The sequence below is a fragment of the Oncorhynchus clarkii genome, chromosome 12, assembly GCF_045791955.1.
Source record: "Oncorhynchus clarkii lewisi isolate Uvic-CL-2024 chromosome 12, UVic_Ocla_1.0, whole genome shotgun sequence".
In the NCBI taxonomy this organism is placed as follows: Eukaryota; Metazoa; Chordata; class Actinopteri; order Salmoniformes; family Salmonidae; genus Oncorhynchus; species Oncorhynchus clarkii.
This window is the reverse complement of record NC_092158.1, coordinates 12,893,752-12,907,861: the sequence shown is the minus strand read 5'-3', so window position 1 is coordinate 12,907,861 and position 14,110 is coordinate 12,893,752. Positions and strand designations below refer to the sequence as shown.

Sequence of the window (14,110 nt, the reverse complement as noted above, 5' to 3'; positions counted from 1 at the left end):
GTATTTTGTTGAAACACCTTTGGCAGAGACTACAGATTCGAGTCTTCTTGGGTATGATGCTACAAGCTTGGCACACCTGTATTTGGGGAGTTTCTCCAATTCTTCTCTACAGATCCTCTGAAGCTCTGATAGGGATGGTGCCAGGTTTCCTCCAGACATGACGCTTGGCATTCAGGCCAAAGTGTTCAACCTTGGTTTCATCAGACCAGAGAATCTTGTTTCTCATGGTCTGAGAGTCCTTTCGGTGTTTTTTGGCAAACTCCAAGCAGGCTGTCGTGTGCCTCTTTACTAAGTGGCAGCTTCTACCATAAAGGCCTGATTGGTGGAGTGCTGCAGGGAAGGTTTTCCTTCTGGAAGGTTCTCCCATCTCCACAGAGGAACTCTGGAGCTCTGTCAGAGTGACAGTCGGGTTCTTGGTCACCTCCCTTACCAAGGCCCTTCTCTCCCGATTGCTCAATTTGGCCAGGCAGCAAGCTCTAGAAAGAGTGTTGGAGGTTCCAAAATTCTTCCATTTTAAGAATGATGGAGGCCACTGTGTTCTTGGGGACCTTCAATGCTGCAGAAATGTTTTGGTACCCTTCCTCAGATCTGTGCCTCGACACAATCCTGTCTCAGAGCTCTACGGACAATTCCTTCAACCTCATGGCTTGGTTTTTGCTCTGACATGCACTGTCAACTGTGGGACCTTATAAAGGCAGGTGTGTGCCTTTCCAAATCATGTCCAATCAATTGAATTTACCACAGCTGGACTCCAATCAAGTTGTAGAAACATCTCAAGGTTGATCAATGGAAACAGGATGCACCTTAGCTCATTTTCATGCCTCATAACAAAGAGTCTGAATACTTATGTAAATAAGGTATTTCTGTTTTTTATTTTTAATACATTTGCTAACATTTCTAAAAACCTGCTTTCACTTTGTCATTATGGGGTATTAGGGCAAGATCGAGGAGGAAAAAGTTAATTTAATCAATTTTAGATTAAGGCTGTAACGTAACAAAATGTGGAAAAGGCAAGGGGTCTGAATACTTCCCGAATGCACTGTAGATACTCTAGTCTATTAGCCACATTATGACTGTCCTTGCTAGTTACTGTAGCTACCTGGACTATCTGCATTGACCCCTTTTGATCGATGCCTTAATTTGACAATGACCACGGTGTACATTGCACATTCTAAAAAAAAAGGTGAGATATACCAGAGCTTTGAGAGAAAGGAGATAGGAATCCCACTGGACAATGAATGGAGAAACGTATAACGCACCTCCCAGCAGACTGTCAACCAATTGTGCTCACGTTGTTACTTTGTTGCTAAACTAATTGTCAGGCCATCTGTTCTAAAAGTTGAGAAACCTAACTATTTTCCTCAAGTGTGTAATGTCCCGATTCCAAAGCTATATGACATTACAGAGAACAAGTTCATTATTTCACATCTCAGAAAATATTTGCAATGCTGTACTTCATGAAATTATCGCTAATGTTTTAAAAAAAAACTAAGGTGCGTAAAGATGGAGGAATTCAGATTTAAAAAAATGTTTTTTGGGTGGAGGAATTCAGATATGACGTCATTGTTTTCAGCACTACCCACAGTCCTTAAACTATGGCTCCCAAATTTAACAAACGGTGCCAGTAAATCAGCTCAATCTACTTTTTAGTATACTGTGCTTTGTACAAAAGGATAACGGAGAGCACTGTACAATAAGGCGAATTGAGAAAACAAGGCATTTTAGGTAAGTACATGAGGGTAGCCATCTTTATACACCTTAGTTATTAGCCATCTTTATACACCTATGTTATTGACTCCCATTCCCTACTTGAAGGAGAGCTTTCCTTGTCCCAGAATCGCCCAGAATGCACCGTGCGGCCCATTGACGACGCATGGGCAATTTACACCATGGGCGTTAATACGATTCCAATGGAGTATCTCTGGATATACTGACATCCGTTGGCTGGTTTCCTGTATTTGCATGCCCACAAAAAAAGGGTATTCACTAGTTACACCGTTCATAAAGTCATAAACCCCGCCCATTTTTACAATTAATCTTAAAATGTCATTCTAAACCTTACCTTAACCACAATGTTAACGTTATGCTTAACCCTAATCTTAAATTAAGACCAAAAAACAAATGTTTTGTTTTCATTTTTTTTGCGACATATTGCCAATTTTGACTTAGTCTGCGCTATCTAGTGGAAACTACAAAAAAGGGGCCCTGCGTCTTTAACGGCAAATTGTACTGAATTTTATTTCGCGAGATTTGCTTGGCGCGGTGACCCATGTGAGCGACACCTCCTGCAAGAATCATTCTCCCCTGCAGAGGAAAAGGCTATGGAGTGCTGAACGTTTTCACTGTTATTCCCCTTTCCCCCCAAGCCCCTGTATTTGTTGTGATTAGATTTCTGTAACCTTTTTGGTGGCTATCGGGCGGTGGAACGATGTGGATTCAAATTCGGACCATAGACGGAAAGGAGACACGAACCATTGAGGATCTTTCCAGGCTGACCAAAATTGAGTCTCTGAGGCTGAAAATTCAAGATATCTTCAATGTAAACCCTGGACAACAACGGTTATTCTATCGGGGCAAACAGGTAGATGTCTCACCTATGGCCATCGTAACAGTTGTTTGTTTACGTTGCAGGATTAAGTGTCAGGCTGCTAACGTTGTACTTAATACCGGAGCTTCCTGTTTTGAAGGGAATTCGCCAACAGTTCTTGCGCAAGAACCAAGAGGACGCACTCTGCCAGTGATATTAATTTGCTGCTGTTGTCCCCATTCATGCTTTATCTACTGTTGGATACATTGTTGCAGCGTTTTCAGTTGGCTTATTTAAAATGCAATCGCCAACACTTGAGCTAGAGAGCTGAGAAATGGCGTATACTTCCTGGTATTTTTTTTCTCCAGATATTTAGTGTCGGGAAGGAAGTGGAAAATGTCCATTCAGATCCAATTACCAATTAGATCTTTAATTTTCTTATATTTTGGATAGGTGGGCATATTTTATATAATTACCCCGTAATAGGTTGAAAACGCGGCGGAATCATGTTTGCAAAAACATCTGGGATCTTTACTAATGTTTCATTGCCTTTCATATTCATGCGGCATGTGATTGTATGATGCATTTGTTTACGCTTAGGATGCGTTGCTCCACGTGCATTGCCATCCAGTGAAGTGCAGTGTTTACACCCGCGCGCTACTGGTTTGACACCCTCGACGTCACTGCATAGTGAACACGGTGGTTAGGCTTTCTAGTGAAATATGCTACGGTCAGAGTAAGCATGATTACTTTGTTTCCCCCATATTCTGCATGTACATGTCAATCTTAAATACTTAGTGATATATTGAATACTGTCTTTCAAATTTAGTATGAGTTAGATAAGAGGTTCTGCTGGACAATTACTCCTGGGGATTCTAGACAATTTTCTTTAAAAATGTAACCTTTATTTAACTAGGCAAGTCGGTCAAGAACAAATTCTTATTTACTATGATTGCCTACCTGTGGGGCAGAACCTTTCGGTTACTGGCCCAACGCTCTAACCACTGCTCTAACCACTAGGCTACCTGTAGTTCTAGACAATACTCCTGGGGATTCTAGACCGTACTCCTGGGGATTCTAGACAAGTACTCCTGGGGATTCTAGACAAGTACTCCTGGGGATTCTAGAAGCTGAAGTGGAGTAACACATTTTCTCTCATTAACGTTACCTCTTTTACAATAGGACATTGATCAGTCAGTGCAACATTGTATTTTCTGTAGACTTCACATAATGCCTTGTCATAATTTCAGTGTTTGTGAAGGTCCATTTTTTAGGGCTCTGTTTACAATGTAGTAATAATGATTGGCTGCTTGAGTGTTGTCAGAATAGATGTACACCCACCTACAACCACCTAATGACTCAAAATGCAGGCAGTTAAGAAAAACACTGGCAATGCGGTTGGCGACAAATCCTGTTCAGTCCTACTGCCCATGTAATGGCCATTAAGTCCTCTCCTGTGTGTGTCAAACCACATTGTATTTGTTACATGCTTCGTAAACAGCAGGTGTAGACTAACAGCGAAATGCTTACTTCGGGCCCTTCCCAACAATGCAGAGAGAAATAATCTAAAAATAATAACACAAGGAATAAATGCACAATGAGTAATAACTTGGCTTCATACACGGGGTACCAGTACTGAGTTGATGTGCAGGGTTATGAGGTAATTGTGGTAGATATGTACATATATGTAGAGGTAAAGTGACTAGGCAACAGGATAGATAATAAACAGTAGCAGGAGCGAGTCAAGAGTTAGTGCAAAAAGGATCAATAGTTACCCAAAAAGCTACCCGGACTAACTATTTAGCAGTATTATGGCTTGGGGGTAGAGAGAGAGAGAGAGAGTGTGTGTGTGTGTGACACCCACTTCATAATTGGCGGTAATCTGAGTAATCAGATGTAGAATGCTGGGAGGAGGAGGCTGTAGTCAGACAGTTAATCGTCTGAGCGCTATGTCCCTGTGTGCTTCTCAAATGGCACCCTGTTTCTTATGTAGTACATTACTTTTGATCACAACCCGTATGCACTAGGTAGAGAATAAGGAGCCATTTGGGACACTACCTGCGTGGGGAATAATTAAAGTTGGAATAATGACTCGACAGGCACCCTGTAAAGAGAATACTGCTTTTCTATTATCAGATAATACACTTTAATCACACCATTTTATTCTAGTTATTTGATTTACCATAGAAATGACTTCCTTTTTGAAGGCCAGTTAGCCATCCTTAAATCCTAGGCCCCACTTCTACATTTCATCTGTAAATAAATCAACAAAAGCAGAATCGTGTCTGGCATTGAAAATAAATAGGTTGATTTTGTCTTCTTCTTCTTCTTCTTCTTATTATTACATGAAGTTGAAATTGTTTTGTCTCTGCACATGCATGCTTGGGGAGGGATTCCATTCCTGCGGAAGTCGTTCGTTGCTGTATAATGTTGTACAGCATGAGGTGTCGGCCATTTTGCATTTTTTGAATGAAGAATCTCTCCATGTGTTTGTCTGTGTAGAGGAAACATGGGACGTGGCCACACCAAGCCTACTTTTTTGTGGAGAGTAAGCGACTACTTAATTTTTTTATTTGACCTTTTATTTAGGCAAGTCAGTTAATTAAGAAAAAAATCTTATTTTCAATGACGGCCTAGGAACAGTGGCAGAACGACAGGGGCAGGACGACAGATTGTCAGCTCGGGGGTTTGAACTTCCAACCTTCCGGTTACTAGTCCAACGCTCTAACCACTAGGCCACCCTGACTAAGGAGGTTCCATGTTATAAAGTGAATTTAAACAACAAAAGACCTGCACTTGGTTAGCTTTGACAGGGGTGTTCAGTTGACAGCCCACATATGTTTCATCACCGTGTGATTTATGCATGGCTGTCTGTTTTCTAAGGAAACTATGGTTTTCTCTTCATGCATTTCCATACAGTTTTCCCACTATCCTTTTTATTTATGCCTAGTTAATGATGATGATGATGATACATAATGTGTCATTTAGCAGATGCTTTTATCCAACACGACTTAGTCATGCGTGCATACATTTTTTGATGTACAGGTGCTCCCGGGAATCGAACCCACTATCCTGGCGTTGCAAGCACTATGTTCTACCAAATGAGCTTCAGAGGACCACAATATGTGCTAGGCTATGGTTTTGAGGGTTATGAGGCTTATTATACAAGAAGACCCTTGGGTTTCAGTTCTCATTTTGTGGAGTACTGTTGTACTGTAGTATAGTTGTAATGTAGTACTGTAGTGAACACCTGGTAGTACAGTAATGTACTGTAGTAAAGTTGTAGTGTAGGTCTACTAGGACAGTAATGTAATGTAAAGTAGTGTAGGTCTAGTAGTATAGTTGTACTGTAGTATAGTTGTAGTGTAGTACAGTAATGTACTGTAGGAAAGTTGTACTGTAATACTGTAGTGTAGGCCTAGTTGTACTGTAGTAAAGTTGTAGTGTAGTACAGTTATGTACTGTAGGAAAGTTGTAATGTAATACTGTAGTGTAGGCCTAGTAGTACTGTAGTAAAGTTGTACTGTAATACTGTAGTGTAGTACAGTTATGTACTGTAGTAAAGTTGTACTGTAATACTGTAGTGTAGTACAGTAATGTACTGTAGTAAAGTTGTACTGTAATAGTGTAGTACAGTAATGTACTTTTATTTCCTCTGCCTCGTAGGAAAGCAGGCAGGGTGGGTGGGGGATTTCCACGTGTGAAGAAATGTGAAGAATGAGCCACTCACAGTACCGACTACCGAAACACTGTTAGAATATGCTGCCGGAGGAGACCCGTTCAACTCATTCAATATCAAAATGGCGTCGTTTCAGACCTAGTTCAATGCATTGACTGACTCTGTCCTTGTGTTTGAAGATGGTTAATTTTACAGAGCCACAGTGGTCTTGTAAGTCTGTGGTAAAGGTACCTTTTCTAGTCTTTATAGTACCTGCCTAACAGTCACCCACTTTCTCTTACATAGGAATACAGTCACCATTGCCATTCTCTTTCAGATCAGAACATGCCGTCTCATCACACTCAAGGCTTGTGATTGGCTGGTTTTGAATTATGCTCCCTGTCTATTGGCGAGTGAGTGTTGCTCAGAGTGTTTGAAGGTCAGGCAGTAGTATTTCACTGTTCGAGTTGTAATGACCTTTTCAGTGCCAAAAAAAAACACTTGTATGTCTGGAATGTTATAAATGCTCCCAAATGCGAGAAAATACCGATCAACTGTTTTTCATAAACATAAATACACACACAATGTTTTCAACACGACAGACTAATAAACCGCGACACATTTTCTCTGTTGGAAAACCCAGGGCATTCGTTCAGTTATCTTGGTACTGCTCAGAGGCATTGAGGGCTTTGTAAGAACCGGTTCCATCGTTGTCCAGGGTTTTGGGGGACAGGGATAAGAGTGAGCTGCAGTCCGCCATGCGTACAGGCACGCCCAGGTTAGGGCTGGGCTGGCTGAAGGTTTGAAGCCTGTCGTCTGACAGGGCTGAGGGCACTTGAATCCATTTACATAGTGCTTCTTGCCTGCAGTGGAGGCAGTTTAATAACCTGATGAAAGTTGGTGTCCTTTATGAGTTAAGAAACAGTGTGCCATTTTAAGAAGCGACAGTTGAGGTAGATCAATGTAGTCCATGGTCGTGTTCGTAAGGGCACACTGTAATAAGACGTTTTCAAAGCATTTTGTAACAGAAAACAACAATGAGCATTAGATAGTCCCTCTCCTTTTTCTTCCATTTTGTGCCACCTGAACACAACCCAGTATTCTGTGATTCCTGTAGGTCAAAGGTCAGAGTAATTGTTACATTGTAGGAATTGGTGTGGGTTTTCAGAGAGAGGTCAGTGTGAAATGGGAGTAGGAGGGAATCAATCCAAAGCTTTAGGTGTTTTATTGTGCCTATCTTTTCTGCTGTCCTGCCATAGAGAACACCTTACAGACACTGTGCTTTTGGACAATAAATCAATTGGATGTTGGTAACCACAAACCTAGCTCTGGCTTATATAATAAACACAATAACATTCAAGTCTTTAAAAAAAAGTGTTACATGTAAATATTCTAGTTTAGTCCAAGTTTAGCCATTTCTATGTTCAAATACCCTGCACGTGGATTTAGATTTTAGGATTTTCGGTCATCACAGTATTCGCACGGTCCAGTCTAGTTCTTCTGTTGGTGGTTCCATCAGCGGCGACACTATGTTGAAGCCTGTGTGTTCTTAATTTGAATAGCAGCTAGCTACAGAAACTGTGCCGCGGTTGTTGGTAATGCAAGGAGCACTTTCCTTTTCACTGTACCAGACCGGTTTGTCAAAAACGCAGGGTCCTGCTTTACAAACACAATGGCTAGGAAGAAACGAGGTTTGGCGGGTTGGGGGGGAGAGCAAGCCGCACCGAGCCAAATCAAGTCGACTTCTTTTTGTCCATGTATTTACTAGAGCTAAAGAATGGAATCTATTTGAGGAAAAAATGACTGTGTTCTGTATAGATGACTAAATACTGCAGAGTTTGGGTACACTCTAGATGTCCAATTCCATGTCAGTGTTTTGGGCTGCTTGGGGCCGGGGTGTTCGCTCTTGATAAGAAACGTGACCTTGTTCTTTTTGTTTTTTTCCCCTATTGCTCCCCTCTTTGGCAGTCTAGCGGGCGGTAGGCGAGGGGTGGGTTGGGCGCGGGATGGGCCGTGGGGGATGGGGTACGGAGCAGGAGCACTGTGTGTGTGTTGGGCGTTTTCTAACTTATCCCAGAATTACTTTCTCCCTGCCAGGCTGACTGTGGCTCTCTAGTCTCTCATCACACAACTGACTCTATAGACTAGTCTCTCACCACTGACTCTATAGACTAGTCTCTCATCACCACACTGACTCTATAGACTAGTCTCTCACCACTGACTCTATAGACTAGTCTCCACCACCCCACTGACTCTATAGACTAGTCTCTCACCACTGACTCTATAGACTAGTCTCTCACCACTGACTCTAGACTAGTCTCTCATCACCCCACTGACTCTATAGACTAGTCTCTCACCACTGACTCTATAGACTAGTCTCTCATCACCACACTGACTCTATAGACTAGTCTCTCACCACTGACTCTATAGACTAGTCTCTCACCACTGACTCTATAGACTAGTCTCTCACCACTGACTCTAGACTAGTCTCTCATCACCACACTGACTCTATAGACTAGTCTCTCACCACTGACTCTATAGACTAGTCTCTCACCACTGACTCTATAGACTAGTCTCTCACCACTGACTCTATAGACTAGTCTCTCATCACCACACTGACTCTATAGACTAGTCTCTCATCACCACACTGACTCTATAGACTAGTCTCTCACCACCGGCCCCACTGACTCTATAGACTAGTCTCTCACCACTGTGACTCTATAGACTAGTATCTCACCACTGACTCTATAGACTAGTCTCTTGCCACTGACTCTATAGACTAGTCTCTCATCACCCCACTGACTGACTATAGACTAGTATCTCACCACTGACTCTATAGACTAGTCTCTCATCACCCCACTGACTCTATAGACTAGTCTCTCATCACCCCACTGACTCTATAGACTAGTCTCTCATCACCCCACTGACTGACTCTATAGACTAGTCTCTCATCACCCCACTGACTGACTCTATAGACTAGTATCTCACCACTGACTCTATAGACTAGTCTCTCACCGCCCCACTGACTCTATAGACTAGTCTCTCACCGCCCCACTGACTCTATAGACTAGTCTCTCATCACCGCCCCACTGACTCTATGGACTAGTCTCTCACCACCCAACTAATTGGTATGGTTTTGCACCTTTGTTGCGTTAGGGAAATTAATCGTCACACATACAACAGCCCTGACTCACTTATAAAAATACACACACACACACACTCAGCTGTGTGTACACACAAAACAAGTGCATTTTGGAAGCACAGTTCATATACTGATGCTTTGATAGGTTCCATGGCACCTTCCCCAATTCTGATAAAGGTTGATCCCAGGTGGTCCAATTCACTTAATTGGCAGATGCAGATAACCCCACAAGTACCATGGTAATAATATAAATATTCTGTCATTTTAATTCCATATACAGTACTTTTCTCTGTTGTGTTTTAAAATCATTGTGCGATGCCAAGTCATATCTGTCAGCCAAGATAGAATCTAATGGACTTTAAAAAAAAAAAACTTTTTCTCCCCAATTTCGTGGTATCCAATTGTTTAGTAGCTACTATCTTGTCTCATCGCTACAACTCCTGTACGGGCTCGGGAGAGACGAAGGTTGAAAGTCACAACCCAACCTAGCCGCACTGCTTCTTAACACAACGCGCATCCAACCCGGAAGCCAGCCGCACCAATGTGTCGGAGGAAACACCGTGCACCTGGCAACCTTGGTTAGCGTGCACTGCGCCCGGCCCGCCACAGGAGTCGCTGGTGCGCGATGAGACAAGGATATCCCTACCGGCCAAGCCCTCCCTAACCCGGACGACGCTAGGCCAATTGTGCGTCGCCCCACGGACCTCCCGGTCGCGTCTGATTGCGACAGGGCCTGGGCGCGAACCCAGAGTCTCTGGTGGCACAGCTGGCGCTGCAGTACAGCGCCACCCGGGAGGCCCCTCTAATGGACTTTTCCAGGTTCGGCCTTGTGGTGCAGTGCTGCCCATCTTCTCCACATGGAATATATTAGGTCCAGCAATTGCCTATTCAAACACTAAAGGAGACGTTCAATAATTACGTATTCAAAATAGGTTGTCCCAACCTTGCCAATGCGTAAGCAAAGCATGTCCTATGCAGTTTTTAGTCACTGTCTGAGTGCTGTGCTTGTAATGATTAGAAATGAGCTTTTCAAAGACCGTCTGGCTGACTTGTCACCTTGGATAAGATAAACACAGAAAGTAGTTTGACTGGGGAGAGGTGGTAATTGTGATCAATAACCAAATAATAATAATGAGAATACACACTAGGGTCGTCCCTGACGACAACAAAAAATCTCGGTTGGTCGAAAGTCATCTGTTCTTCCAACCAATCAATTTTTTTTACTTGTATTTTTCACACACAGTTGAAGTCAGAAGTTTACATACACTTAGGTTGGAGTCATTAAAAGTCATTTTTCAACCACTCCACAATTTTTTTGTTAACAAACTATAGTTTTGGAAAGTCAATAAAGACATCTACTTTGTGCATGACACAAGTAATTTTTCCAATAATTGTTTACAGACAGATTATTTCACTTATAATTCAATGTAATACAATTCCAGTGGGTCAGAAGTATACATACACTAAGTTGACTGTGCCTTTAAACAACTTGGAAAATTCCAGAAAATGATGTCATGGCTTTAGAAGCTTCTGATAGGCTAATTGACATAATTTGAGTCAATTGGAGATGTACCTGTGGATGTATTTCAAGGCCTACCTTCAAACTCAGTGCCTCTTTGCTTGACATCATGAGAACATCAAAAGAAATCAGCAGCTTCATCCTTGGGAGAAATTTCCAGAAGCCTGAAGGTACCACGCTCATCTGTACAAATAAAAGTACGCAAGTATAAACCCCATGGGACCACGCAGCCATCATACCGCTCAGGAAGGAGACATATTCTGTCTCCTCGAGATGAATGTACTTTGGTGCAAAAAGTGCAAATAAATCCCAGAACAACAGCAAAGGACCTTGTGAAGATGCTGGAGAAACAGGTACAAAAGTATCTGTTTCCATAGTAAAACGAGCCCTATATCGACATAACCTGAAAGGCTGCTCAGCAAGGATGAAGCCGCTACTCCAAAACCACCATAAAAAATCCAGACTATGGTTTGCAACTGCACATGGGAACAAAGATCATACTTTTTGGAGAAATTTCCTCTGGTCTGATGAAACAAAAATAGAAATGTTTGGCCATAATGACCATCATTATGTTTGGAGGATAAAGGGGGAGGCTTGCAAGCCGAAGAACACCATCCCAACTGTGAAGCACGGGGTGGAAGCATCATGTTGTGGGGGTGCTTTGCTGCAGGAGGGACTGGTGCGCTTCACAAAATAGATAGCATCATAAGGTAGAAAAATTATGTGGATATATTAAAGCAACATCTCAAGACATCAGTCAGGAAGATAAAGCTTGGTCGCAAATGGGTCTTCCAAATGGAATATGACCCCAAGCATACTTCCAAAGTTGTGGCAAAATGGCTTAAGGACAACAAAGTCAAGGTATCGAAGTGGCCATCACAAAGCCCTGACCTCAATCCCATAGAAAATGTGTGGGCAGAACTGAAAAAGTGTGTGCGAGCAAGGAGGCCTACAAACCCGACTGTTACACCAGCTCTGTCAGGAGGAATGGGCCAAAATTCACCCAACTTATTGTAGGAAGCTTGTGGAAGGCTACCCAAAACGTTCGACCCAAGTTAAACCCTTTAAAGGCAATGCTACAAAATACTAATTGAGTGTATATAAACGTCTGACCCACTGGGAATGTGATGAAAGAAATAAAAGTTTAAATAAATCATTCTCTCTACTATTATTCTGACATTTCACATTTTTTAAGTAAAGTGGTGATCCTAACTGACCTAAAACAGGGAATGTTTACTGGGATTAAAAACTTAGTTTAAATGTAATTGGCTAAGGTGTATGTAAACTTCCGACTTCAAGTGTATGTGTATCTATATATATCTATGTCTCTGTTTTAATAAAATCATCTATATGCATTGAGCTTGTCTGATACTTTGAGCTTACTGTTTGATGAAATAAGACAGAAATGACTCGAGGGAGCCAGAGATCTAGATAACCAGGGAAGAAAATGTATCCCGAAGTTCCTGGTAATAAATAAATAAACGAGTCATCATCAACCCTTCTCATGTGGAATGCCGATATATCTTACCATTTCTACTGATCTGCGTGACAGTTATGGTTTTCATTTACACATTTTTGCCGAACAGTTTCATTTATGATAACTTCTTCATTTCTCAAAATCATTGTCATGTGGTTAATCACAATGCTATCTAAATGAAAAATGATACAGACTAAAAAAAGTAATTTCTATTGCCATTTATGTAAAAAATAGCCTACACAAAGCCAACAAATAAAAACATTGCAGCCTGCAGGCAGAAAACATCCTGATTTTAATATAAATATCCTATAATTCACATTGGCTACACATGGCCTGTCTGCAACCAACTTGAAACATTGTATCAACAATTAACTTGGGTCCAGCTGAAGCTTGAGCTAGCTAACTTGCAACATTGTTTAAAATACTTTGGGCCCTCAGTTTCCTGCCCAGTGAGCTCGGGACGTACACAGCTGTAGGGTATTTACGCAAGGGATAAGAAGCAGTGCTTGACTTTGGCAGAAGCTCACCGGAGCGAAGTACTGACACCTCAAATGTTCTACTGCTTTGAGCTCCTGTTCCTCTTTATAGAATATTAGTTCAAAAGTATTGAGGAGCTCCTGCACCTAAATATAAACAGTACTAGCACCCAAAATGAGTACCGGAACATATTTCAGTTCAAGTCAAGCACTGATGAGAAGTAATCAGGTAGGCCTGTTTTATGACTTTTCCACTGAATCAGAGCATAGCATTTTCCCCTTTCACGCTGAATTGTTATCGAAAGGGAGAGAGCTGGAAATATTTTTCAAGTACATTGATGAACTATTGTCATTCTCAATGGATGTTAAAACCGACTTTGTTTGCTGTTTGAGGTGAAGAAAAGATTTACTTTGAGAATCTCCACAGCTCATTAGTGGTTGTGCGTAAAGCCAATCAGAAATTCTATCAGGCATCCCCAAATGGCCACATTAATATACCTACATTTGCATGCAGGCCATGTAGCCTAGAGGGCTATTTCTATGCGTATTCATGCTTACTCAGCATTGACAGGAGCGCTTCAAACAAAAGACTATGACTAAATTGACAACTCGTAAATAGAATGAAATAAACCAAAACTTGTTTCTCACAAGTGTCGCAGCATAGGTTGTGCGCTCTGCAAACAAAATGTCCACTCTGACAATGAGAACGGTAAAAGACTGGAATAATATGTTGAATGCATTAACATAAATTACCATAACAAAACAAACATTGTAGATTAGGAATTAACGGTAAATGTACTACTGGTGATGTATGTAAAGGGGAATTGATAGACGCTAACAATCAAATGCAAACAATTCACACAATAAAGTTATGAAACAATGACTGTGTACAAATTGGCAGAAGAGAGCACATTCTAGAGAAGTGCATCTGGGTACTGCATGGTTAATCTGATGTCTGCATTGGCCGTGTAGCATTTATGGTGATAAGCCTCAGCAGAAATCAGGGCATTCATACTTCTTGTGCTTTGCTGAGCAGTGCAAAGCTGTGGTGAAGGAAATTGTCAAGGAAGTGAGTTTTTGTGCTTTCTACAGGATGCACCGCCCCCACCTACAGTCAACCAATCATGTCAATGCAGAGCCATACAGAGCCCTCCACATTGTTGTAACAGTTGGGAGGAGCATGGCAATGCGGTATGGAGCTCGATTTGGTCTCTGGAGGCTCCGCAATTGCGTCCCACCCTCCATATGGAGCCTCCGACCACATTTTCAGATAAATTGGCTCTCAGTCTAGGCCTCCGCAATGGATTAGTT

The 14,110-nt window shown here is 41.9% G+C and overlaps 1 protein-coding gene across 1 annotated transcript in view; it reads left to right on the top strand.

Moving 5' to 3' along the window:
- Nucleotides 1–2,221: 2,221 nt before the first annotated feature.
- LOC139422722 (E3 ubiquitin-protein ligase UHRF2-like) overlaps nucleotides 2,222–14,110 on the top strand; it is a 41,996-nt gene continuing 30,107 nt past the window's right edge. The window contains exon 1 of the mRNA XM_071174029.1: nucleotides 2,222–2,581. Within this exon, the coding sequence (XP_071030130.1) occupies nucleotides 2,429–2,581 (153 nt within the window). The 5' untranslated portion in view covers nucleotides 2,222–2,428. The remainder of the gene's footprint in view (nucleotides 2,582–14,110) is intronic.